The sequence below is a fragment of the Ranitomeya imitator genome, chromosome 2, assembly GCF_032444005.1.
Source record: "Ranitomeya imitator isolate aRanImi1 chromosome 2, aRanImi1.pri, whole genome shotgun sequence".
NCBI lineage: Eukaryota > Metazoa > Chordata > Amphibia > Anura > Dendrobatidae > Ranitomeya > Ranitomeya imitator.
The window spans coordinates 342432196-342457324 of NC_091283.1; the positions used below are offsets into that span (position 1 = coordinate 342432196).

General features: G+C 44.2%; 2 protein-coding genes across 2 annotated transcripts in view; both read left to right on the plus strand.

Annotated features, from left to right (window-relative positions):
- LOC138667868 (zinc finger protein 182-like) overlaps nt 1-2485 on the plus strand; it is an 86912-nt gene extending 84427 nt beyond the window's left edge. The window contains exon 11 of the mRNA XM_069755950.1: nt 933-2485. Within this exon, the coding sequence (XP_069612051.1) occupies nt 933-2365 (1433 nt within the window). The 3' untranslated portion in view covers nt 2366-2485. The remainder of the gene's footprint in view (nt 1-932) is intronic.
- Nucleotides 1-25129, plus strand: part of LOC138663697 (gastrula zinc finger protein XlCGF57.1-like) — a 130819-nt gene that overhangs the window by 84793 nt on the left and 20897 nt on the right. The window lies entirely within an intron of this gene.

A 25129-nucleotide genomic window follows, 5' to 3' on the forward strand; every position in this document is an offset into this window, starting at 1 on the left:
AAGTAGGTAGCAGATTACTTCAGCTGGACAGCACACACACCTATACTGCCAAAGAGGATGGTACTACTAGTACCAGGCACCCTTATCTTATTGGCTGGACAGAGCTTGCACCGCCCAGAGCTTCTGGTTTCAATGTCTCCATCACCAGTGCCACTCAAAAAATGGATAAGGTGGCACCTGGTGACAGAAAAATTTGTTGAAAGGACTGATCTGAAAGAAGCCCTTATATAACAAAATGGCAGAAAACTAGAATAGTAGAAATCCCCATAAAGTGACTCCATTTTCAAAATTATAACCTTTAATTAATTAATTTATAGGGGTAATAACTATTTTGACTCCACGGGCACTTTTCGGAAATTAGCAAGCGGTGCATGTTCGAGAGTGAAAATTGGAAATTTGTAATTTTATTACCCAACACATAGTGCCCAGATTGTGCTCCAGGAGACACACACACCGTAAATTAAGTGTGTTCTTCTCACTATAGTAATGATAGATACAGGGATCCTAGATGTTGTTTAAGCACACTACAAGGCTCAGAATCAAGGGGAAGATAAGAAAGAGAACACATTTTTCTGGATTGCTTTACTTTTCAAGAGCCTTTGGCCCACTAATAATGTGGGAACCTCTGTTTTTCCACTGACAGATCATGGACCTGAATGGGGACTTTTTTTGTGAGATGAGTAGAAGTTTTTATTGGTTTTATTTTCACCTACATAACAATATTCGGTGGCTTTTTATTCCATATTTGGAACCATTACTGGTTCATCCTTTAAAGTTTTCTGTTAGACTGTGAGCTGTCATTGTCTTGTTGAACAGATAAATATTTTTAGATAACTTGAAATTTGTACAGATATTTTAACTAGAAATGTTCAAAACTATAAAATACAAGGATATTTTATTCAAAAATAATAATTTGGCTTTATTCTTGGCAGATGACTATACCAGGAGGTCAGAGGGACAGCTGACATCTTCAATTTTTAAATCGGATGATCTTGAGATTCCCCAGGATACAGTTGAAGTGAATACCAGTATTCCAGATATTCCATCATTCTTTCACAACAATGATCTAACATCTGATCCTTTGAAACAGGTCCTGTCGCCTGATTCATTATTGACTACTGAGGAAAATAAAAGTAACAAAATAAGCATTAAAAAACAAACTGCCCCTAAAGGAAATAAGCCATTTTCACATTCAGAATATGGAAATAGTTTTTCCCTCGAAAAGTCATTTCTTACATACCAAAAAATTCACACATCGGAGAATAGATTTTCTTGTTCCAAGTGTGGGAGATGTTTTAGCCAGAAATCAGATTTTGTTAGTCACCAGAGAACTCACACAGGGAAAAAGCCATTTTCATGCTCAGAATGTGGGAAACATTTCAACCAGAAATCAGATGTTGTTGTACACCTACGAACCCACACAGGAGAGAAGCCTTTTTCATGTTCAGAATGTGGGAAATGTTTTAGCCGGAAATCACTTCTTGATAGCCACCAGAGAACCCATACAGGGGAGAAGCCGTTTTCATGCTCAGAATGTGGGAAATGTTTTAACCATAAATCAAATTTTGTTAAGCACCAGAGAATTCACACTGGGGAGAAGCCTTTTTCTTGTTCAGATTGTGAAAAATGTTTTAACCGGAAAGACCATCTTGATAGCCATCAAAGAACTCACTCAGGGGAGAAGCCTTTTTCATGTTTACAATGTGGGAAACGGTTTAACCAGAAATCAGATGTTGTTATACATGAAAGAACCCACACAGGAGAGAAGCCTTTTTCATGTTCAGAATGCGGGAAATGTTTTGTAGGTAAATCAAATCTTATCGCACATCAGAGAAGTCACAATGGGGAGAAGCCTTTTTCTTGTTCAGAATGTGGGAAATGTTTCACAGATAAGTCAAATCTTATTGCACATCAGAGAACTCACAATGGGGAGAAGCCTTTTTCATGTTCAGAATGTGGGAAATGTTTTACAAATAAGTCAAATGTTATCGCACATCAGAGAACTCACAATGGGGAGAAGCCTTTTTCATGTTCAGAATGTGGGAAATGTTTTAACCAGAAAGCACATCTTGATACCCACTGGAGAATTCACACAGGGGAGAAGCCTTTTTCATGCCCAGAATGTGGTAAATGTTTTAACCAGAAATCAGATTTGATTAAGCACCAGAGATATCACACAGGGGAGAAGCCATTTTCCTGTTCAGAATGTGGGAAATGTTTTACAGATAAATCAAATCTTATCGTACATCAGAGAACTCACACAGGGGAGAAGCCTTTTTCCTGTTTAGAATGTGGGAAATGTTTTGTGAGTAAATCATCTTTTCTTGGTCACCAGAGCAGTCACACAGGGGAGAAGCCTTCTTGATGTTCTTAATGTGGGAAATCTTTTACATGGAAATAAACTCTTAATAGTGATGAGCGAGTGTACTCGTTGCTCTGGTTTTCTCGAGCACGCTCTGGTGACCTCCCAAGTATTTATGACTGCTTAGAGGCTTAGTTTTCATCGCGGTAGCTGAATGATTTACAGCTACTAGCCAGCCTAAGTACATGTGGGGGTTGCCTGGTTGCTAGAGAATCCCCACATGTAATCAAGCAGGCTAGTAGCTGTAAATCATTCAACTGCCGCGATGAATACTAAATCTCCGAGCAGTCATACTTGGAAGTCACCTGAGCATGCTCGGGAAAACCCAAGCAACGAGTACACTCGCTCATCACTAACTCTTAATAAACATAAGAGAAGTCACACAGGGGTGAATCCTTGTTCACGTTCAGTATGTTGAAAATGTTTTAACCAAAAATTGTATCTTCTTCAAGAGTTGTACACTTGTCATTCCTCATACTCACCTCCTACGTGGTAGGGCCATTCCAGTGCCATTGGCACTCACTTTCCCAGGGCAAATGTGAGATTGTTGCATTACACGAGTCCTGCGCCCAATCAGTGCCATTTTCACCTTCCTCGCTTTCGGAAGTATTGAACATGAACAGGAAGCTTGTGCTGCGGCTGCTCTACGACTTCCTACGACAAGAAGGGGTTGTCCAATTTAGAGGACAACCCCTCTAAACATCACAAATCCCACATAGGGAAAAGCCGTTATCATACCTAGAGTATGAAAAATAAATTAGTGGAAAATCATATCTTTTTGACTATGAAAAATAATACTGGGAGAAACTATATATGTTATTGACAAATTGTACAAAAACATATAACAGAGAGTCTTATAATTAAATGGAAAAGGGAAATTACTTTAGAACTTACCGTATTTTTTGAACCATAAGGCTGCTTTCACGCATCAGTTTTTTGTCGTCAGGCACAATCTAGCGAATTTTGAAACAACGGATCCGTTGGAAATTGTAAAAAACTGATGCAACAAATCTATTTTTTTCATCGGATCCGAGTTTGTTGATCTGCCGGCTATTTTGGATGAGAGAGAGAGATTTTGAGAGCTATAATTTTTCCATATTTTGGCCGATAGAGTCATGTTATGGCTTGTTTTTTGTGGGACAACCTGACTTTTTATTGGCACCTTTTCCGTGCACATGACATTTTTTGATCGCTTTCTATTCTGATTTTTGGGAGACAGAATGAACAAAAACCAGCACTTCAAGAATTACTTTTTTTATACCGTTCCGCATGTGGTAACATTGATAAGACAGCTTTATTCTTTGTGTCAGTACAATTACAGTGATACCCAATTTATATCTTTTTATGTTTTGGCGCTTTAACACAATAAAAACAATTTTATAGAAAAAATAATTATTTTTGCATCGCTTTTTTCTGAGAGCTATAACTTTTTTATTTTTCTGCTGATGGAGCTGTATGAGGGCTTGTTTTTTGCGGGACAAGATGACGTATTCATCTTTACCATTTTTATTTACTTTCATCTTTTTGATCGCTTTTTTGCACTTTTTGTTCAGTGGTATGATGATAAAGCATTGTTTTTTTGTTTTTTTTACGGTGTTCACTGAAGGGGTTAACTAGTGGGACCGTTTTATAGAGTGGGTCATTACAGACGTGGCAAAACCAAATATGTGTACTTATATTGTTTAATTTTTTACTTAAATAAATGTATTCATTGGAAAAATATTTGTTTTTTCTTTATTTGGGGATTTAAAAAAAATATTTTTACACTTTCTAATATTTTTTCTTAAACTTTTTTTTACATTGTCCCAGTATGGGACATCACTGTACTTAATCAGATCGCTGATTTGATGTTCTGCAATCCATCTGCACTGTAGAACATTGGAGCAGCAACTGACAGGCAGGGAAGGGAGGACCCTGCAGGGAGGACCCCTGAAGGACCTTGTGGCCAGGGGTCTCCATGGAGACCATCAGGACAATGCGCTCGCATTGCATTGTTCTGATGGAAGCTCACAGGGAACTCATTTCCTGCACGATTCTCCTCTGTCGGTGTTACTACTGACAGCGGCATCAGTGAGGTTAAATGCCTGAAATCGGTGCTAGCACTGATCGTGGTTATTGCTGCAGGGTGTCAGCTCTCACACAGAGCTGACACCCGCAACCGATCGTCACAGCGCGAGGCTGCGCAATCTGTGCATTGTACCTGTACTGCTGTTTGCGGGAATGCAGCTCCTGCAGAGCAGTACATGTACAGTGCATGTCGGGAAGGGGTTAAATAGGAATTAAAATTAAACTTTAAAAGATAAAAGCGATTATAGATAGAAGATTGCAAAGATCCAGATTATCACATGCCCTATGTTCTTACTCTATGCACTCATTTAAACCATCGCGTTGGAGCGTAAATAGTATAAAAATCCACTCCGATTCCCTACTGATGAGTCTTTGTAATCTGTTGAGTAAATCTTCAGATATTTGTTCCACGATAATAAGTTTTAGATGAGCAGGATCTTGTTTGTTCCAGCAGAAAATGCCTGGATAAATGGTGACAAGTTACACCCTTCCTTATGTTCTACCTGGGACCATTCATTCTATTACGAGTCGCCTTGGTCGTGCGCGCTACATATTGTAAATGGCTATCACTTCTCAATAGATTGATCATGTAGTCAGTGTTACAGTTGACACGTTGTTTGATATGGAAGACTTCTCCCGTGCATGAGCAGGAGAATACTGAACTGCCATGTAATAACAAAGGCAATTTTTTCTGTTACAACAGTAAGAGCCGGAAATCAGGGATGACCCAGATGGAACAAATGAGTGGGACCCCTGTGTTTTGCTTCATCTTATTCTGCTGGGGGTGTGGTAATGTTCCCCGATAAGATAGCATCATTAGTGAGAAGCGTCCAATATTTTGACAGAATATTTCTCATTACTTTGTGTGATTGTAGGTAGTTATGAAACTGTATTTGATTTTCTTGTTTAGTTCCATATTGTTGTCCGCTAGCAATTTGTCTGTCATTCAGATTCCCAGACAGTCATTCTGCTCTAAGAACAAATACCATTGATACATAGCTTAGAGATACGTTCCGGGATAACATCCCATATCAGTTAGGACATAGTAACCAGGACACTCCGAAAACACTAATCCTACAAAAACTCCATGGAGTACAAAGTCCAATAAACTCTAATAAAAATTTAATAATTTTATTAATGATAATACAGAAACAAAAATAACTACATACTAACAACACAGAATTCAGACATGATGCTTGTACAGAGAGCAAAAGCAACTGTAGTAACACTCAGGGAAGATAGAGCAAGTCACCCCGTACTATATATGGTACAGCGTATACTAAGAAAGTGCTTAGTGCAATATAAAGTGCTTCAAAAGTGTGAGTCTATATCCCAATATGGGGTACATAGCTCAATATACGCTTTATCACCTACGGGGCCAGAAGGTAAATAAATGTGCAGAGTGCGCCGCTCATCTTACCCATGTGCCAGTGCCTGTCTCTGCAGCAGCCCCGACGCGCGTTTCGCGTTGGGCTTCCTCGGGGGGCTGTAGAAATGTGTGTGTCTTTAGCTCAATAAGATAGTGAAGTCCCTTAAATAGGAAGGTAATCGGAGAACATAGGGCTGTAGAAATAAATAAGCGTCATGAGAAAGGTTGGCAGTAAGCGAATTGATCCCCGATATTATAGGACAACAAGGGGGATTGGTGAGGCACTTATGTACTTTGGGTAAAAACTAAAAAACAGTAGTTGGAAGTGTTTTATATACAAAAAAAAAATCTTTTTTTTCTTGTTCAAAAGATTGTTAGATTTTGCTTTCCCAATTAGAGACATATATTTTTGATGATAGTGGAATGAGGGAGCCTCTGATAATCTTGAGTAATAATCTTCACTCAGAATTCCCATGCCTTCATCCAGTTAAGCTCCCCGATTCATGATAGCCACACCCCCCTACCTTGCCTTTTAGCGCCACCATAGCGTCTCTTTCCCCCTTGGTGAGGTTATCCCTCTTTAGTTTATTGGGCATGGACCTTTCAATATCAAGTGATGGGATGTTTCTATATGGCTGCTTCTGTGATGGATGTCTCTATATGGCTGCCTCTGTGATGGAATGCTTCTATATGGCTGCCCTTGTGACTGGTCGGATAGAAATGTGATTCGGGATGAGCATCCACATGTTGGAAAAGAGTATCAGCCTCAGACTCTGTGGTAGGAGGAATTTATGGGCGAGAAATTTTGTGATGTTTCTCCTTTTAATAGAAAATGGCTGTTCAATGTCAGTTTCCTGACAAAAGAATTAATATCCAAAAATAAATCTAAAGGATTTGCTTTGGCTGTTGGACAAAATGGCAATCCTTTATTCAATAATTTGATTTCATCCACACTTAAGGGATGGTCAGAAAAGTTAGAAATTCTTAATCCTTGTTCCTTTTGTATAGGTTCACATGCATAATCTTTCTATGAAGAGTATCTGGTTCTAATCGCTCTCCTGCACCCCCTATATTAGATTTTATTTTTTGTGGATTTATGGGATTGGTGGTACTTGATGATGGAAAAAAAAGATGTAATTTTTGGGGGGAATTCGCCTTGGGTCTAACAGAGAGAAAACTAGTTTGTAATGGTGCTGTGTTGTTATCTAGATGAGTAGTAGAAATGAGTGAATGGGATACCCCCAAAACCATGGGAGCAATGATTGGCTGACTGTTGTGATGATCTGTCATATGTGTGAAGGGAGTTTTGAGGAAATACCCGGATCACTGCACAAAGGCCCTTTAATGTTCTTATACTCTAGCCCAGTGGTCCCCAACTCCAGGCCTCGAGGGCCGCCAACAGTGCAGGTTTTCAGGATTTCCTTAGTATTGCACGGGGGTTGGAATCATCACCTGTGCAGATGATCACATTACCACCGATGCAATACTAAAGAAATCCTGAAAACCTGCACTGTTGGCGGCCCTCGAGGCCTGGAGTTGGGGACCCCTGCTCTAGCCCCTTCATAGGATGAAGGGGTTAGTGGATTATTTCTTGTGACATCTGACGTGGCATTCAGTAAATTGCTCAATGAAAAGTGACTTCTATCATTGGGGATAGGGCCCCTACATTGTTACATTTAGGAGAATGAGCACTGTGTGCCCCCAACTCCCCTGACTTTGGGCTGGGGGTCTTTGACCTGATCAAGACCTCCAAAATCTCAATAGGTGCTTTAATAGGGTAATCTATGTGGTCACAAATAACCTCGGCTGACAGAGTGCGGTCTAATGTCTCGGAACGACACTCCTGTATCGTAGGGCATGTGATAATAATCTGGATCTTTTCAATTTTCTATTTATAGTTGCCTTTATCTTTTAAGGTTTAATTTTTATTCCTTTTTAATTTTAGTAAATTGTCATGTGTTTCTTATACTAGGTTTTATACATTTTTATATTGTGATTCATTTTTGATCTCATCAATCATGTGATGTAGATGCACTTCACAGACACTAATTATTCATATGAAAAAGTGTGTTTGATGATGCCCTTTTGGAGTGTATGTAACTACCAAGATGCATTGTGTGTATACATGCCTGAAAAAGGAGCTAGATAAGCTCTGAAACCCGTAGCATTAAGTTCATTCATATGGTGATCCCCCAGTGGTACCTATTTGTTCCTTACCTTTGGCAGAGCTATACCCAGCCCCCACTTCTAGCACATAGTATTGGAGGGAGAGAGTGCTTGTCTAAGCCTGCATGTGCAGGAAACACAAAAAAGCACAGTAAAACCAAAAACACACTGTTGCAAAAAAATCACAGTGGACAGCAAGGGCTAGTAAAAAGATGGAAAAAACAGGGTATTTGGTTGATACGTTTTTTGCAAAAAATATGATTCATTGCCGGGTACAATGAATCATATGCCTTTAGTGTGGATATTGGTGCTGAAGCTGAGCCATCATACTAAGAGCCCTTCTAAGTCCTAATCTTTTGTGTCACATACTATCTGCATTTAGCCTAAGAAGGGAGAGAGCATCGCAGGAGAAGGAAGAATGACAGAATGCAGTCTATAGACAAGGATTATGCCTGTGCAGTCTGTTTTCAAATATATGGCTGCATTTTTGGGGGCGGGGGGTGAAAAAACTGAATATATTTTGATCAATCAAGCATTACGTGCTTTGTGTTACTTTTTCGTGAAATATAACACTCAAAAACATCGTTGAAAATTTTTCCTCGGTTAAATTTCTTATCCATACAGTATTCTGTGTTTTGGGGTAAATGTTTTTCATGTTTAACACTTCAAAAAAGCATTTAAAAATTTGTCAGGGTTAAATTTCCCACCCATAAAGTATTACATGGTCTAAGGTACATTTCTGTGATCTATAAAACTGGAGAAAAGAAAAGCGTTAAGTAAATTTGCAGGCTTAAATTTCTCAGTCATTCAGTATTCCATAGTCTTTGGTACATTTCTGTGGTATATAACACTCAAAAAAAAGCGTTTAAAAAATTAGCTGGATTACATATCTCACCCATACACTATTGCATGGTCTGGTGTATATTTCTGTGATATTATCTAACGCTACAAAAAAAAATGTTTACAAAATTTGCTGGATTACAGTTCTCCTCCAAACACTATTCTGTGGTCTGTGGTACATTTCTGTGCTCTATAAGGCTAGGTTCAGATTGCGTTAGTGCAATCCGTTTAGCGCCTAGCGCTAGCGGATTGCGCTAACGCAATGTTTGTAAAGGGGTCGCGTTAAACGTCCTGTGAGAGCGGGGAATGGACCTCGGGCGCGCCGCGGACGCTGCAAGCAGCGTCTGCGGCCTGCCACAAAACACCGGCACATCACTAGTGCGTGCCAAAAATGGCACGCGCTAGTGATGCGCGTCCCCATTGCTGTGAATGGGCGCGCTAACGGACGCATTGCACGGCGTTAATTTCGCCGTGCAACGCTGTCCGTTAGCGCGGTCCCATTAACGCAATGGGAACCTAGCCTAAAACTGAAGAAAAAGCGTAAAAATTTTTTGCAGGCTTAGGTTTCTCAGCCACACAGTATGACGTTGTCTGTGGTACATTTCTGTGATATATATATAACACTGCCGCAAAGCATTAAAAAAATTAGCTGGATTACATTTCTCACCCATACACTATTCCGTGGTTTTGGGTACATTTCTGTGATAGCTAACACTCCAAAAATCATAAAAATTTACTGGATTACAGTTAATACCTATATACTATTCCGTGGTCTGTGGTACATTTTTTGTGATCTATCATATAGAAAAAGGCTTAAATTTCTCAGCCACACAGTATTACGTGATCTGGGGTACATTTATGTGATATATAACACTACACAAAAAGCTTTAAAATTTTTTGCAAGGGTAAATTTCACACCCATACAGTATTGCATTTCTTGTGGTGTATTTCTGTGGTATATTTCTGTTGCATATAACACTCCAAAAAAGCCTTCAAAACATTTTTCTGATTTGAATTTTATTGTCATCCATACTTTTTTTGCGATCTTTCTGCTACATTGAGGTGGTATTAAACTCCCAAAAACTGCTTTAACTGCTGCAGGTGACCAATTTTTTCTTTTATTAAAAATAAACTTTGTTTCAAGAGACCTAGCAATTACAAAATGCGTAAGGTGTGCAGTAAGTGACCTGAAAGTGAAAGTGCTGATGATGGTGCACGCAAATTGCAAGGTTGTGGCAATGCCTGTTGCTGGAGCACAAGAAACACTCCTATCCACAACACATAGGTTCCTGTTCCACTTTGCAGGGAGGCACAGTACACCACTTCTGAAGCCAGAGCAGTGCGAACAAATGGTAGGTTGGATAGCAGGTAATGCTTCCAGCAGGCTTGGCAGCACCACACAGTTTTTCATATTGCCCAGTCTCGCTAACCTAAAGGATCACTTGATCCTCACCCTGATCCTCCTTTTTCCCAACATGTTAAGTAATAGAAGACTAGTGATCTCACACAAGGACACTCTGAGGAGCTCTTTTCAACATTTCTTGATTGTGGCCTCTTAATATGCATGCTTCAAGAGGGACAGGACATGCTCTTTAGTGAAGCACAAAACTTAGAGCAGCCACCGCCACAAGAAGCTGACGGTGGGGAACAGCAAATTTTGGTTAAGGAGGAAGATAATGATGACGCACAATTGCCACTAACTCTTGTTGTTAAATCACAAAGTCAGGAGGACCAAGGTGCAGGGGTGAAAGACAGGCTGGTAGAAGAGGAAGTCACAGTACCTAGTAGTGCCCCCTTTTGCAAGTATCGCAGTTTGTAAGCACTGTTTGTAGCCAGCCAAGAGTCCTTCAATTCTTGTTTGAGGGATTTTCTTACGTTCTTCCTTTGAAAATTCTTCTAGTTTTGTGTCGTTCTGCATTCACTGCTATTTTGAGGTCTAGCCACAGATTTTCATTGATGTTCTGATCAGGGGACTGTGAAGGCCATTGTAAAACCTTCAGCTTGCACCTTTTCGAGTAGCCTATTGTGGATTTTGACATGTGTTTAGGTTTATTAACCATTCGTAGAAGCCATCCTCTTTTCAACATCAGCTTTTCTACAGATGGTGTTATGTTTGTTTTAAGAATATGTTGAAATTTCATTGAATATAGTCTTCCCTCTACCTGTGAAATGTTGCTCGTGCCATTGGCTGCAACACAACCCCAAAGCATGATTAATCCACCCCCATGCTTAATGGTTGGCAATATGTTTATTTCCTGAAATTATGTGCCCTTTTTTCTCAACACACCTTTGATCATCATTTTTTGGTCTTCAAGACCTTATCTTGACCTCCACGGTTCCTGTTAACTTTGATTTCTTAATTACGTTTCAAACTGAAGAAATAGCAACTGAAAAAAAATGCTTTGCATTCCTTTTATAGCCTTCTCCTTCTTTGTGGGTGTGATGACACAGCATTTTATCTTAATTTGCCAGATGTCTATTATCTATTGACTTTTGAATTTGCGCTTCTTTCTGGTTGGTCAAGAAAACAGAAGAGAACAGTTCATGTAAGCCTGTAATATTATTGACTTATAAGGCTAATTTCACACATGCGTTGGGCAGAGCTGCGAAGGGCTGTGTACTTCTTTCGTGAACTTCTTCCATTCAGCTCCGCCTACATCTGCATGCGTCCTGCATACCTATGTTTAACATTGGGTACGCAGGCCATGCACATGCAGATGCGTCCGCATGCGTCGTTTTGACGCTGCGCTGACCGCAACAAAATACAACATGTTGCAAAATGGAAGAGGTGCGGAAGTGGGTGGGGCTTAATGGAGGAGGTACGCAGCCCTCCGCAGCTCTGCCCAACGCAAGTGTGAAACTAGCCTAAGTTGAAAATTTGTTGTAACATATTGTACTCTTATCCTGGATGACTAGTGATTCAGGGTCATGGAACAATGATGTTTACTGATAGGTTGATACACATTTTCCAGATCAGCCAAAATAGAGAAAGAAAAACTATACAAATAGATTACATAATCAAACAATGCGAGTTGGTCTCACCACCATTCTTCCTTTACCTGTGAATACTGGATGAAGGACAGTTGTTAACTTTAAAAAGAGGTTATATGCCACTGTAACATGAGACAGAGATTCAGCCAAGACATCCAGACATCAAAAAAAACAAATCGCAAATCCATGGCTACATTTGTGGTAAAAACACCAAAAAACAGGCAAAGATGCTTACCTGTCTAAATAGGCCTCAATACAAATGCACAAGCAGGGTGCAGCGGACCCAAACAAAATAGCAAGTGCACAGGTGCAATACCTAATGAAACAGCCAGCCTTCAATAAGGGTTTGGCCGTGTGGTACACCAATGCACTAAGATAAAATACTCTGTATGTGGCGTGTTCACACAAGGAAAACAAAGCGTCTGGATACAGCCTATTAATGACGCCATATGGCGGGCTGCCCAGTGCTAAAATGCATCCCGTGCGAACAGAGGCCACAGTGTACAGAACAATTATGGCCCTAATATAAACTAATACCTTCCATATATTTATATGTTTTTTTTTGCACGTATATCTTTTGCAGGGTGCAGCTGGGCCCAAATTGTTCTGTACACTGTGGCCTCTGTTCGCACGGGATGCATTTTAGCACTGGGCAGCCCGCCATATGGCGTCATTAATAGGCTGTAGCCAGACGCTTTGTTTTCCTTGTGTGAACACGCCACATACAGAGTATTTTATCTTAGTGCATTGGTGTACCACACGGCCAAACCCTTATTGAAGGCTGGCTGTTTCATTAGGTATCGTACCTGTGCACTTGCTATTTTGTTTGGGTCCGCTGCACCCTGCTTGTGCATTTGTATTGAGGCCTATTTAGACAGGTAAGCATCTTTGCCTGTTTTTTGGTGTTTTTTCTTGAATGTGTCCTTTTTTGGTGTTTTACATTTGTGGTAGTCAGGATTTGGACCCAATGGTCACTCGAGCACCAAGGGTGCCGGGAATAGGGCTCTTCTTGGCATCCTGTCCCAGCTCCTGCGCAGGCGTACTTTATCTGCCCTGCTGAGGGCAGAGCAAAGTACTGCAGTGTGCAGGCGCCGGGAAAGGTCAGAGAGGCCCTGCGCCTGCGCACTGCAGTACTTTGCTCTGCCCTCAGCAGGGCAGATAAAGTACGCCGGAGCCGCGGCAGGAAGTCAAGAAGAGGACGTCATCGTATGAAGATGAGAGGCGCCGGACCGCGACGCCCATCGGACCGGACCGCCCCTGGGTGAGTACAATCTAACCTGTTTTTCTTATCTTGCAGGTTACATTGGGGACTTATCTACTGCATTACAGAATGCTGTAGATAAGCCCCTGATGGCGGTGGCCTTAGCTTATAGGCGAAAAATGGGATGACAGATTCCCTATAAATGAACCAAAACATGGTGGAACAAAGCCCTGCTCTGTACACACATGGCTCCCCTCCGTACATCTCGTACACACGCGCCTCTGCTCCGTACATCTTGTACACACGCGGCTCTGCTCCGTACATCTTGTACACACGCGGCTCTGCTCCGTACATCTTGTACACACGCGGCTCTGCTCCGTACATCTTGTACACACGTGGCTCCGCTCTGTACATCTTGTACACACGCGGCTCTGCTTCGTACACCTCATAGACACACGGCTCCACTCCGTACACACACAGCTCTGCTCCGTACACCTCGTACACACGCGGCACTGCTACATACACACTGTAAACCCCTCCTGACCCCACACATAAACTTCCCTTCATCCAGCACCATGACAACCAACACAACAGAGTCCTGCATACACTGAGGCCCCTGATCATGTGACCCCTGACTCCTCCCCTCCTGTGACCTCATCACAGGTCCTGTGCACAGAACAGCCATATAATGGAGTGCGGCTCTGCGGGTGGAGGCTCCACATCGGAACTGTAGCAGGTAAAGACCCCAATATCCACAGGTATCCCTTCTAATTGGGGGGAAACTATCACCTCTAATAATCCTCGGACAGTTCTGACAAACATGGAAAAGTGCCCCTTTATGGAGGTGACAGAAAGTCTGTTTAGTCACTTTAGCTCCATAGTATCAGCTCTAATCCAATGGTGAGAGAGCGATTTACCCAGAAGAGTCACAAACTGTGGGGTTGTTATAAAATGTTATATTTCATTTATTTTACTCATTCATATAGAGTCATTAATTCCACAGCCCTTTACATTCCATAGTCCATTATTGGCACTCTCCCCATTGGGGCTCACAATGTAGATTCTAAATTTGGAGTGTAGGAGGAAACTGGAGAACCTAGAGAAAACCCAGAAAGCTCAGTCATCCAGTTTCGTGCAGGGGCATGCTGAGCTGTCAGTGTGTTGATTGACAGCTCGGCTGTCCAATCTGAGACTTGGAGGCGCTGGCTGTCTCCAAGTGTTCATTATCCCAGGTGATTGCCAGACCACTTAATAAGCTGTTTTATTCTTGCCACGACAGTACCCACTGAGAAAGGGGATTCGCCCCTAGGAACAGGAAACCTACAGATAAAAGGGGTAGTCCTCCTCACCTTCTCAGTTGGTTTCCTACGGGAACCTGCAGAGGAAAAGATTACCTGGGCCGGCATGCCACCTGTGCGGTGTCTGTTTGAAAGGCAGGGGCTGCGGCGCCAGAAGCAGCGTCAGGAGAGTCCTTCCAGTCAGTCTGCCCCCTCATCTGGCAGTGGATGGCATGGCTCACGTGGGAGTGCGGAGCAGCCGGTACTCATCCTGGAGGGAGCTAAGTGCGGGCATCAGCCACCCTGCTCCTTTGCTGGGCCTTGCTTCTGGGTTTTGGGCCCGCGTGTGCGCAATGGCCAGTGAGCGCTCCTGACCCGGAAATGGACAGGGATCACTTCTGGGGGTATCGGGGAGGTGTGTCTCAGGTGGATCAATAGTGGTATGTATAAGTCGGCGGCGTCCTGCTGCCATTGTGCCACAAAGATGTCCTCTCCAGGAGACTCAAAGTGCACCCACATGTGGTGGGAGTGCAGGTTCAGGGCAAGTCAAAGAGCAGCAGTGAGCGCTCCCGTGAGGGCAACTCCACTGAGAAGAGTGTACGATGCAAGGAGTCCATGCAGTCGACAACTCATGCTGTGCCTCCGCCTCCAGAACCAGTACAATATTCACAAGCTTCACTGGGTGAGTGTTGCATGACTCTGCCTATTAAGTCGATTACCCCCTCTTTCTGTATGCCCCCTTTAGGCTAAAAAAAGCCAGAAAGACCTAACATAGAGAATGTGCTCTGTGCTCACAGCCCCTTCCTGACTCCTATATTAAGAGGCTGTGTCAAGATTGTATCAGCCAGACTCTGAAGGAGGAATCAACCATCAATTCCACGGATATACAGGCAATGATTAGAGAGGAGCTCCAATCCCTTAACCCTGCTGTTCTGTTGGTCAAAAATGACCGACTTTGAACTTCAATATTCTTTAAAATATTCAAGATGCGGCTCTGAAACCCGTGGCCGACCGACCCATCCTCATTTAAGTCAATCAACCACAAGTTTCAGAACCACATCTTGAACACCCCAAAAAATACCAAAGTTCAAAATTGGTCTCCCCAGACCAAACAGAACAGCAGGGTTAAAGGCTCGGCAAAGCTGAGAAACTTAACACCGGTACAAGGAGTGTTACTCCTTTCTCTAGCCCCTCTTCTGATAGTAATTGGGTTAGGTCCACTGGTTCCTCTCATTCAACATCATCTGATGAGGAAGGATGTTCTTGTTTCCCCATAGAGAGTACTTGATAACCTTGTAAAATCATTTAGAGATACCATGAGGATTTCAGAGGCAAAAGAGGCTAGATCCACGCAGGAGATCATTTTGCGGTGAAAGACTTGGTCAGGAAGGAGTGGGAAAAGCAGGGGCAGCGAGGATTTTCCCCTTCAGCTTCTAAGAGGAGGTATCCTTTTGATGATGAGGATTTGACAACTTGGTTCATATTTCCTAAGGTGGATGTGGTGGTGGCTTTGACTTCAAAATGTTCTGCCCTGCCTGTAGAGAACTCCGGCTTCTTATCCAAACCCCTAGACTGCAAAGCTGAGGTGCTCCTTAAGAGGTCATTGGTATCCTATCCTGTACTGGGGCCTTTAGACCGGTTACTTCTGGTACATGTACGGCAAAATCAATGCTGGTTTGGGTTGATCAGTTGGAGGAGCAAATCAAGAAGAGAGTTTATAGAGAAAAATTATTGGCTTCTATCCCATTGATCAGGGGAGCTACTGCGTATTTAGCGGATGCTTCTGCGGACTCCCTACGCCTGGCGGCTAGATCAGCGGGGCTGGCAAATGCTGCTTGCCGTGTCTTATCTTATGGCTAAAGGGCTGGAAGGGGGATGTGCAATCTAAATCTAAGTTGTGCACAATTCCATGCCAGGGTGAGTACTTCTTTGGCAAGGTGCTCGATGACATCCTCACCAAGGCAAGGGAGAGAAAGAAGGGGTTCCCAAACCAATTTGTTTTGTCCTACAGGAGGGCCTTCAAGAAGCAGCCATTCGGTAGGAGGAGGTCCTATAGGAACCAGGATCAGTGGGATACTAGGGAGGCCAAACAAAAAGGTGCCCTTTTTAGTGGGTCTTCCTCCAAGAGTGGAAACAAGTTCCATTAGCCCTGACCCTCTGGTGGGTGGCAAGTTAAGATTCTTTAGCCACAAGTGGAAAGAGATAACATCCAATCCCTGGGCTCTGAGCCTAGTGTCATCTGGGCTGAAGCTGGAATTTTGTCGAATTCCTCCAGATTCCTTTATATTAACCTCTCTAAAATCCCCAGGACAACAGGAGGCTCTTGAATCGGAGATTTTGTCTGTTATCTAAGCATGTCCTGGTAGAGGTCCCGGTAGACCAGGAGGGGAGGGGTTTTTATTCTCCTTTGTTCCTGGTATCCAAACCAGAGGGTTCTTATCATAAATTTAAAGAAGTTAAATGGCTTCCTTCGATCTTACACCTTCAAGATAGAGTCTATAAGATCAGCTATTAAACTTTATTTCCAGATGCTTCATGACTGTTCTGGACCTGAAAGATGCCTAGTATCATCTGGCCATGCATATTGAGTTCCAACAGTTTCTCAGAATGGCAGTCATCTTGGGAGGTCGCGTCCGACATTTTCAATATGCGGCGATGCCATTCAGTCTGTCCATGGTTCCTCGTGTCTTCCCAAAGTTGATCCTGGAGGTGATGGCTTATGTGCATATGCAGGACATATTGATAATTCCATACTTGGATGATTTCTTGATAGTAGGGAAATCTGCCTCCCAGTGTAGGGATCGACTTGCTGACACAATTTCATCCTTGCAGGCGTTGGGCTGGATAATCAACATAGTCAAATCCAGGCTTGTCCCTGTAACTCTTCAGTCCTTCCTGGGTCTCCTCCCGGAGGTAAATATGCTAGTTATAATGGATAAAGTTAGGATGGCAATTGTTAACCCTCAGATGTCCCTGAGGGAGGCTATGTCCCTCCTGGGCTCCCTTGCATCCTGTTTTCCAGCTGTTCAATGGGTCCAATTTCATACTAGGCATCTGCAGCAGGACATCCTCTGGGCGGAGGAGCAGCTGCAGGGTTGCCTTAGTGGCAAATTGACTCTGTCATTTGAAGTAATTAATTCCCTATCCTGGTGCTTGGATCGGGATCATCTTTCTAGAGGGGTTCCATGGGTAGTGAGACCCTCTAGGATAGTTACTACTGATACTAGTCCCAAGGGATGGGGGCCTTATCTGGGTGATAGCTTGGCCCAGGGATAGTGGTCCATAGAAGAAGCTGATGACTCCTCAAACTTAAGGGAGTTAATGGCAATCGGTCATGCAATACATCGCTTTCTCCCACAGCTGCGGGGGTCTCATGTGAGGATCCTATTGGACAATTCCACATCCGTCACGTATATAAATCAGCAAGGCGGAACTTAATCAAGGACACTGATGTCTACTGCGGAGCAAATCCTCAAACTGACCGAATCCCATCTCTTATCCCTGTCAGCCCTTCACATCAGGGGAGTGGACAATTTGAAGGCGGACTTCCTCAGTCGCCATATTTTGCATCAGGGGGAATGGGTGCTCAGTCACCAGATCTTCAGGAAGATAGTGGACTTGTGGGGGCTTCCGGAAATAGACTTGTTCGCTGCCAGAGCCAACAGACAAGTCAGAAGATTTGCCTCTCTGTACAAGGTAGACCAGCTGGAGATAGTTGACTCCCTCCAGTCCCCTTGGCAGTTCGATCTGGCCTGTGAGTTTCCCCAATGGTGGTACTCCCACTGGTCATCAGGATAATCAGGGAGGAAAGAGAGAGGGTAATCCTCATCGCTCCTTTCTGGCCCAAGAGACCTTGGTTTTCATGGCTCAGAGCCATGTCCATATCCGATGTCACGCCGCTGCAATGCAGGTAATTGCAAGCTCCACTAGGTGGCAATAGAGTGGAGGAAGGACTGCACCCAGCAAGACCAGACCTTTAATGCAGCGGCGAGGCCACCACCAGGTGGCAGGAGAAAAGTCAAAATAAGCTGGGTCGATATAAGACTGTAGTGCAGTACAAAAGGAATAAGCAAACACAGAGTCAGTAACAAGCCAAATGGGTCAGTACAGGTCAGGAGCAGATATGCCAAAGACAAGAGACAGAACCACAGGTCAGGGTCCAAGCCAAGTCAAAACCAGAGAGTCAATACACGAAAGGGGAACACTGAGTTGGGAAGGGATGAGGGGAACAGACACAGGTTCAGTAAGCAAGCAGCAGGACAAATCAGGGCAAACTGAGTCAGCTATACGCGCAGAAACTATAACTGACATGGTCTGCAGGACACAGCAGAAATAAATAGCAAACCTGAGACCAGACTGAGGCTGAGAAAGTTAACCCTGGCATGACCAGACCGGAAAAAGGGGAAGACGGGACTCAAAACCTGGTCTGGATCATGACAGTACCCTCCTCTCAAGGAGGGGCCACCGGCCCTCCAAGTTTCCCAGGATAACGTGAATGAAATACCGGAACCAATCGATCCGCATGGACAGATCGCTCCTCAGGCCGTAACCCTTCCAGTGAACCAAGTACTGAAGTGAACGGCGGACCATGTGAGAATCCACAATCTGCTTCACTTCATGCTCATTCTGACTATTCACAGAGAAAGGTGATGGATGGGATAGAGACTCAACAGAGGGAGACAAAAATGGCTTCAGGAGGGACTTATGGAATAAATTGGGGATCCGAAGAGACTGAGGAAGGCGCAACGAAAGGCAACTGGATTGACACCTTGAATGATTTCATAAGGACCAATAAACTTGGGACCCAGATTAACAGAAGGAACCTTCAACCGTATATTCTTGGTAGACAACGATACCTTATCCCCTACTAAAAATACCGACGCTGAAGACCATCGCTTGTCAGCAAAATGTTTGTTTGCCCTGAGCCTCCACAATGTTCCTCTGGACCTCCCTCCAAACCTCCTGCAACCGCTCAATAACCAAATCACCCCCAGGACACCCAGAATCCAGCCTAGAACTCACCAAAATAGGGGTGAAAACCGTGGTTACAAAAGAATGGAGAAGTGCCCATAGACTGATTGATCCAATTATTAAATGCAAACTCCGCCACTGGCAACGAAGAGCACCAATTATCCTGCTGGGATGTGGCAAGACACTGCAAAATTTGTTCTATCGGGATGATAGGCCGAGGAGAATGTAAAACTAATACTTAACCTTTTACAAAAAACCCTCTAGAATTTGGACACAAATTGTATCCCTCTATCACAAACAACACTCGAAGGCACACCATGCAACCGCTCCACGTGCTCAAGAAACGACCTCAATAGTGTTTCAGCATTAGACAGGCTTGCCAAAGGTACAAAATACACCTGTTTACTGAATCTGTCCACCACCACCCAGACCACAGTTTTGCCATTGGAAGGAGGGAGATCAATGATAAAGTCCATGGAGAAATGAGTCCAAGGTCTATCCGGAATTGGCAATGGCACCAATTTCCCGGCCAGCTGGTTATGGCAGCTCCTAGCAATGGCCCAAGTATCACAAGCAGACACAAACACGGCGACATCAGGGGCCATAGAGGACCACCAAAACAGCCTAGCAATAGCTCTTCAACTGGCTAAGATTCCAGGATGTCCACTAAGAATCATGGAACTCCAGGAGTACCGGTTGAACAGGGACGAAGAGCTTGCTATCAGGCAATGATGGAGAAAAAGAGACTGAGCCTCACAAATCTCGTGCTCCAATTCTGAGGACACTGTTGCCACAACTACCCCATGCTGAAGAATGGAGGAAGGAGGTTCGGGAGGTGATATCGGATCCAAGCTACGAGACAAGGCATCGACCTTGACATTTTTGGAACCAGGTCGAAAGGAGATCAGAAAATGAAAGCGTGAGAAAAAAAAGCACCCACCTCGCTTGTCTAGGAGTTAAATGTTTGGCAGACTCAATGTAGGACAGGTTCTTGTGGTCCGTAATCACCGTGATCCGATGAACAGCCCCCTCCAAAAAGTGCCTCCATTCTTCAAAAGCCAACTTGATGGCTAATAACTCCCGATTCCCGACATCATAATTTCAGCAGGAGAGAATTTCTTAGAGAAAAAGGCACAGGGTCTCAGATTAGTCAAAGTGGCGGGTCCATGGGACAACACCGCCCCCACCTCTGATGCGTCCACCTCAACAATCAAACAGTTCAGACGGAATGGGCTGGATCAAAACAGGAGCAGACATAAAGCATTCCTTTAACCCCTTACCGGCATCGGACGTACTATACCGTCCGATGCCGGCTCCCCTGCTTTGATGCAGGGCTCCGCGGTGAGCCCGCACCAAAGCCGGGACATGTCAGCTGTTTTGAACAGCTGACATGTGCCCGTAATAGGCGCGGGCAGAATCGCGATCTGCCCGCACCTATTAACTAGTTAAATGCCGCTGTCAAACGCAGACAGCGGCATTTAACTACCGCTTCCGGCCGGGCGGCCGGAAATGACGTCATCGCCGACCCCCGTCACATGTCCGGGGGTCGGCGATGCGTCTCCATTGTAGCCATAGAGGTCCTTGAGACCTCTATGGTTACTGATTGCCCGTCGCTGTGAGCGCCACCCTGTGGTCGGCGCTCACAGCACACGTGCAATTCTGCTACATAGCAGCGATCAGCAGATCGCTGCTATGTAGCAGAGCCGATCGGCTTGTGCCTGCTTCTAGCCTCTCATGGAGGCTATTGAAGCATGGCAAAAGTTAAAAAAAAAAGTTTAAAAAAATGTGAAAAAAATAAAAAAAACATAAAAGTTTAAATCACCCCCCTTTCGCCCCAATCAAAATAAATCAATAAAAAAAATATCAAATCTACGCATATTTGGTATCGCCGCGCTCAGAATTGCCCGATCTATCAAATAAAAAAAAGTATTAACCTGATCGCTAAACAGCGTAGCGGGAAAAAAACTCGAAACGCCAGAATTACGTTTTTTTGGTCGCCGCGACATTGCATTAAAATGCAATAACGGGCGATCAAAAGAACGTATCTGCACCGAAATGCTATCATTAAAAACGTCATCTCGGCACGCAAAAAATAAGCCCTCAACCGACCCCAGATCACGAAAAATGGAGACGCTACGAGTATCGGAAAATGGCGCAATTTTTTTTTTTTTTTTTTTAGCAAAGTTTGGAATTTTTTTTCACCACTTAGATATAAAATAACCTAGTCATGTTTGGTGTCTATGAACTCGTAATGACCTGGAGAATCATAATGGCAGGTCATTTTTAGCATTTAGTGAACCTAGCAAAAAAGCCAAACAAAAAACCAATGTGGGATTGCACTTTTTTTGCAATTTCACCGCACTTGGAATTTTTTTCCCGTTTTCTAGTACACGACATGTTAAAACCAATGATGTCGTTCAAAATTACAACTCGTCCCGCAAAAAATAAGCCCTCACATGGCCAAATTGACGGAAAAATAAAAAAGTTATGGCTCTGGGAAGGAGGGGAGCGAAAAACGAACACGGAAAAACGAAAAATCCCCTGGTCATGAAGGGGTTAATTAAGAAAACCCCGCAACTGCTGGAGATGACCAGTTTTTAAGATCAGCCCCCTTACGAGTAAGATCCATGTGGGGCTTGACCACTTGTGAAAACCCCTTAATGAATTTCCTGTAGTAATTGGCAAACCTCAAAAAACACTGAAGCCCTTTCAGGTCTCTGGGTTTCACCCAATCCTCAGTGGCCCGTACCTTCCCAGGGTCCATGCAAAACCCCTTGGCAGATGAACCCCAAAAAGGACAGCTCTTGGACAAAAATGAACATTTTTCAGGTTTAGCAGAAAGAGAGTTCTTTCGTAACTTCTGGAGAACTGTACATAGATGACCCATGTGATCTTGTTTGTCAGATGAAAATACCAGGATATCATCTAAGTAAACCACCATAAAGCGCCCAATGAAATCAGAAAATACATGGTTAATAAAATTCTGAAAGACCGCTGGCGCGTTAGTGAGACCAAAGGGCATAACCAAATTCTCAAACAAACCCCCAGAGGTGAGAAATGCCGTTTTCCACTCATCTCCTTCCAGAATACTGATAAGGTTGTATGCTCCCCTGAGGTCCAATTTAGAAAACCACTTGGCCCAAGATAATTGGTTAAACAAATCAGGGATGAGCGGAAGGGGATACCGTATATACTCGAGTATAAGCCGAGATTTTCAGCCCAAAATTTTGGGCTGAAAGTGCCCCTCTCGGCTTATACTCGAGTCAAGGTGGGTGGCAGGGTCGGCGGGTGAGGGGGAGAGGGCGCTGAGGTATACTTACCTAGTCCCAGCGATCCTCGCGCTGTCCCTGCCGTCCCACGGGCTTCTGTGCTGCAGCTTCTTCCCCTCTTCAGCAGTCACGTGGGACCGCTCATTACAGAAATGAATAAGCGGCTCCACCTCCCATAGGGGCGGAGCCGCCTATTCATTCCTCTAATCAGCGGTGCCGGTGACCGCTGATAGAGAAAGAAGCTGCGGCACCGAAGACCAGGCAGAGGGACAGCGCGAGGATCGCCAGGACTAGGTAAGTATAGCATATTCACCTGTCCGCGTTCCAGCCGCCGGGCGTCGCTCCATCTTCCCGGCCGGCGCCTCCATCTTCCCGGCGTCTGCGCTCTGACTGTTCAGGCAGAGGGCGCGATGACGCATATAGTGTGCGCGGCGCCCTCTGCCTGATCAGTCAGAGCAGAGACGCCGGGAAGATGGAGGCGCCGGAACGAGACGCCGGGAGCTGCAATCAAGGGAGGTGAGTATGTGTTTTTGTTTTTTTATTGCAGCAGCAGCAGCGGCGGCAGAGATTTATGTGGAGCATCTATGGGGCACAGTGAACGGTGCAGAGCACCGTATATGGCACAGCTATGGGGCACAGTGAACGGTGCAGAGCACCGTATATGGCACATCTATGGGGCACAGTGAACGGTGCGGAGCACCGTATATGGCACATCTATGGGGCACAGTGAACGGTGCGGAGCACCGTATATGGCACATCTATGGGGCACAGTGAACGGTGCAGAGCACCGTATATGGCACATCTATGGGGCACAGTGAACGGTGCAGAGCACCGTATATGGCACATCTATGGGGCACAGTGAACGGTGCAGAGCACCGTATATGGCACATCTATGGGGCACAGTGAACGGTGCAGAGCACCGTATATGGCACATCTATGGGGCACAGTGAACGGTGCAGAGCACCGTATATGGCACATCAATGGGGCACAGTGAACGGTGCAGAGCACCGTATATGGCACAGCTATGGGGCACAATGAACGGTGCAGAGCACCGTATATGGCACAGCTATGGGGCACAATGAACGGTGCAGAGCACCGTATATGGCACAGCTATGGGGCACAATGAACGGTGCAGAGCACTGTATATGGGGCACAGCTATGGGGAAATATGAACGGTGCAGAGCACTGTATGGCACAGCTATGGGGAAATGATGATCTATTTTTATTTTTGAAATTCACCGGTAAATGCTGCATTTCCACCCTAGGCTTATACTCGAGTCAATAAGTTTTCCCAGTTTTTTGTGGCAAAATTAGGGGGGTCGGCTTATACTCGAGTATATACGGTAAGTATTTCTCACTGTGATCTTATTTAATTCCCGAATAATGAGAAACGGGTGTAAACCACCATCTTTTTTTTTTTTTACAAAAAAGAATCAAGTCAGAGGGATGGATGTGACCCTTACGTAAGCTTTAAACTATAAACTCTTTCATAGCGGTACGCTCCGGGCCGGACAGATTGTACAGATGGGCCTTGGGCAATTTAGCAGCCGGAATCAGATTGATAGCACAATCAAAAGGGCGGTGTGGTGGGGCCTCCTTTTCGGAAAAAACATCCTCAAAATCCTTCAGGTACTCCGGAATACCCTCCAGACTTACGGATGACACCAGTACAGAGGTAAGTCAACCTTTAACACAATTAGCACCCAATTTAACAATGGCCTGAGATTACCTGTCAATCACAGGATTGTGTAACTGTAACCGAGGAAATCCCAACACCAGTCCTGCAGGAAGATTGTCCAGAACAAAACATGAAATATGTTCCTGGTGCAAGGACCCCACCTTAGGGAGGATCTCCTCTAAGACAAATTTAATAACATTCTTAGCCAACGGTGTTTTGTCATTGGCCACAATATAAATAGGAGTCTCAAGCCTAACTGTCCCTAACTTGCACTTGGTCACCAAGTTAGAGTCAATAAAGTTCATGTATGACCTGCAGTCCACGAAAGCAGAAGTGGACGTGAAGCAATTCCCACAACAAAGTTCTACTTCCAACAATATTTTATGAAATGAGGAAAAAGGTACCTGAGAGTCTGGGTGACTACCGACACCTTGCAAGTCGGTGGGCAGGAGGGACAGTCCTTTTTCCAATGTCCGGGATTTCCACAGTAGAAACACAATTTTCCTTTGCGTCGCCGTCTTCTCTCTTTCTCCCTGAAGTTGATGACCCCACCTCCATAGGTTCAGAAGGTGGCATAACAATATGAGTAGCAGGAAGCAAATGAACCTCTCGCTGCACTACACCTCTCTCCCGCAGGCACCGATCCATACAGATAGCCTGAGTCATGGCCTCCTCCAAGGAGCTGGGTGGTGGATGGAGAGCCAGAGTGTCCTTCAGGTGATCCCACAGTCTTGCTGGTGTTAGTATGTGATTCACTCTGGGTGGTGGTAGTATATATTGAGGTATATGTTTATACAGTTAGGGCCAGAAATATTTGGACAGTGACACAATTTTCGCGAGTTGGGCTCTGCATGCCACCACATTGGATTTGAAATGAAACCTCTACAACAGAATTCAAGTGCAGATTGTAACGTTTAATTTGAAGGGTTGAACAAAAA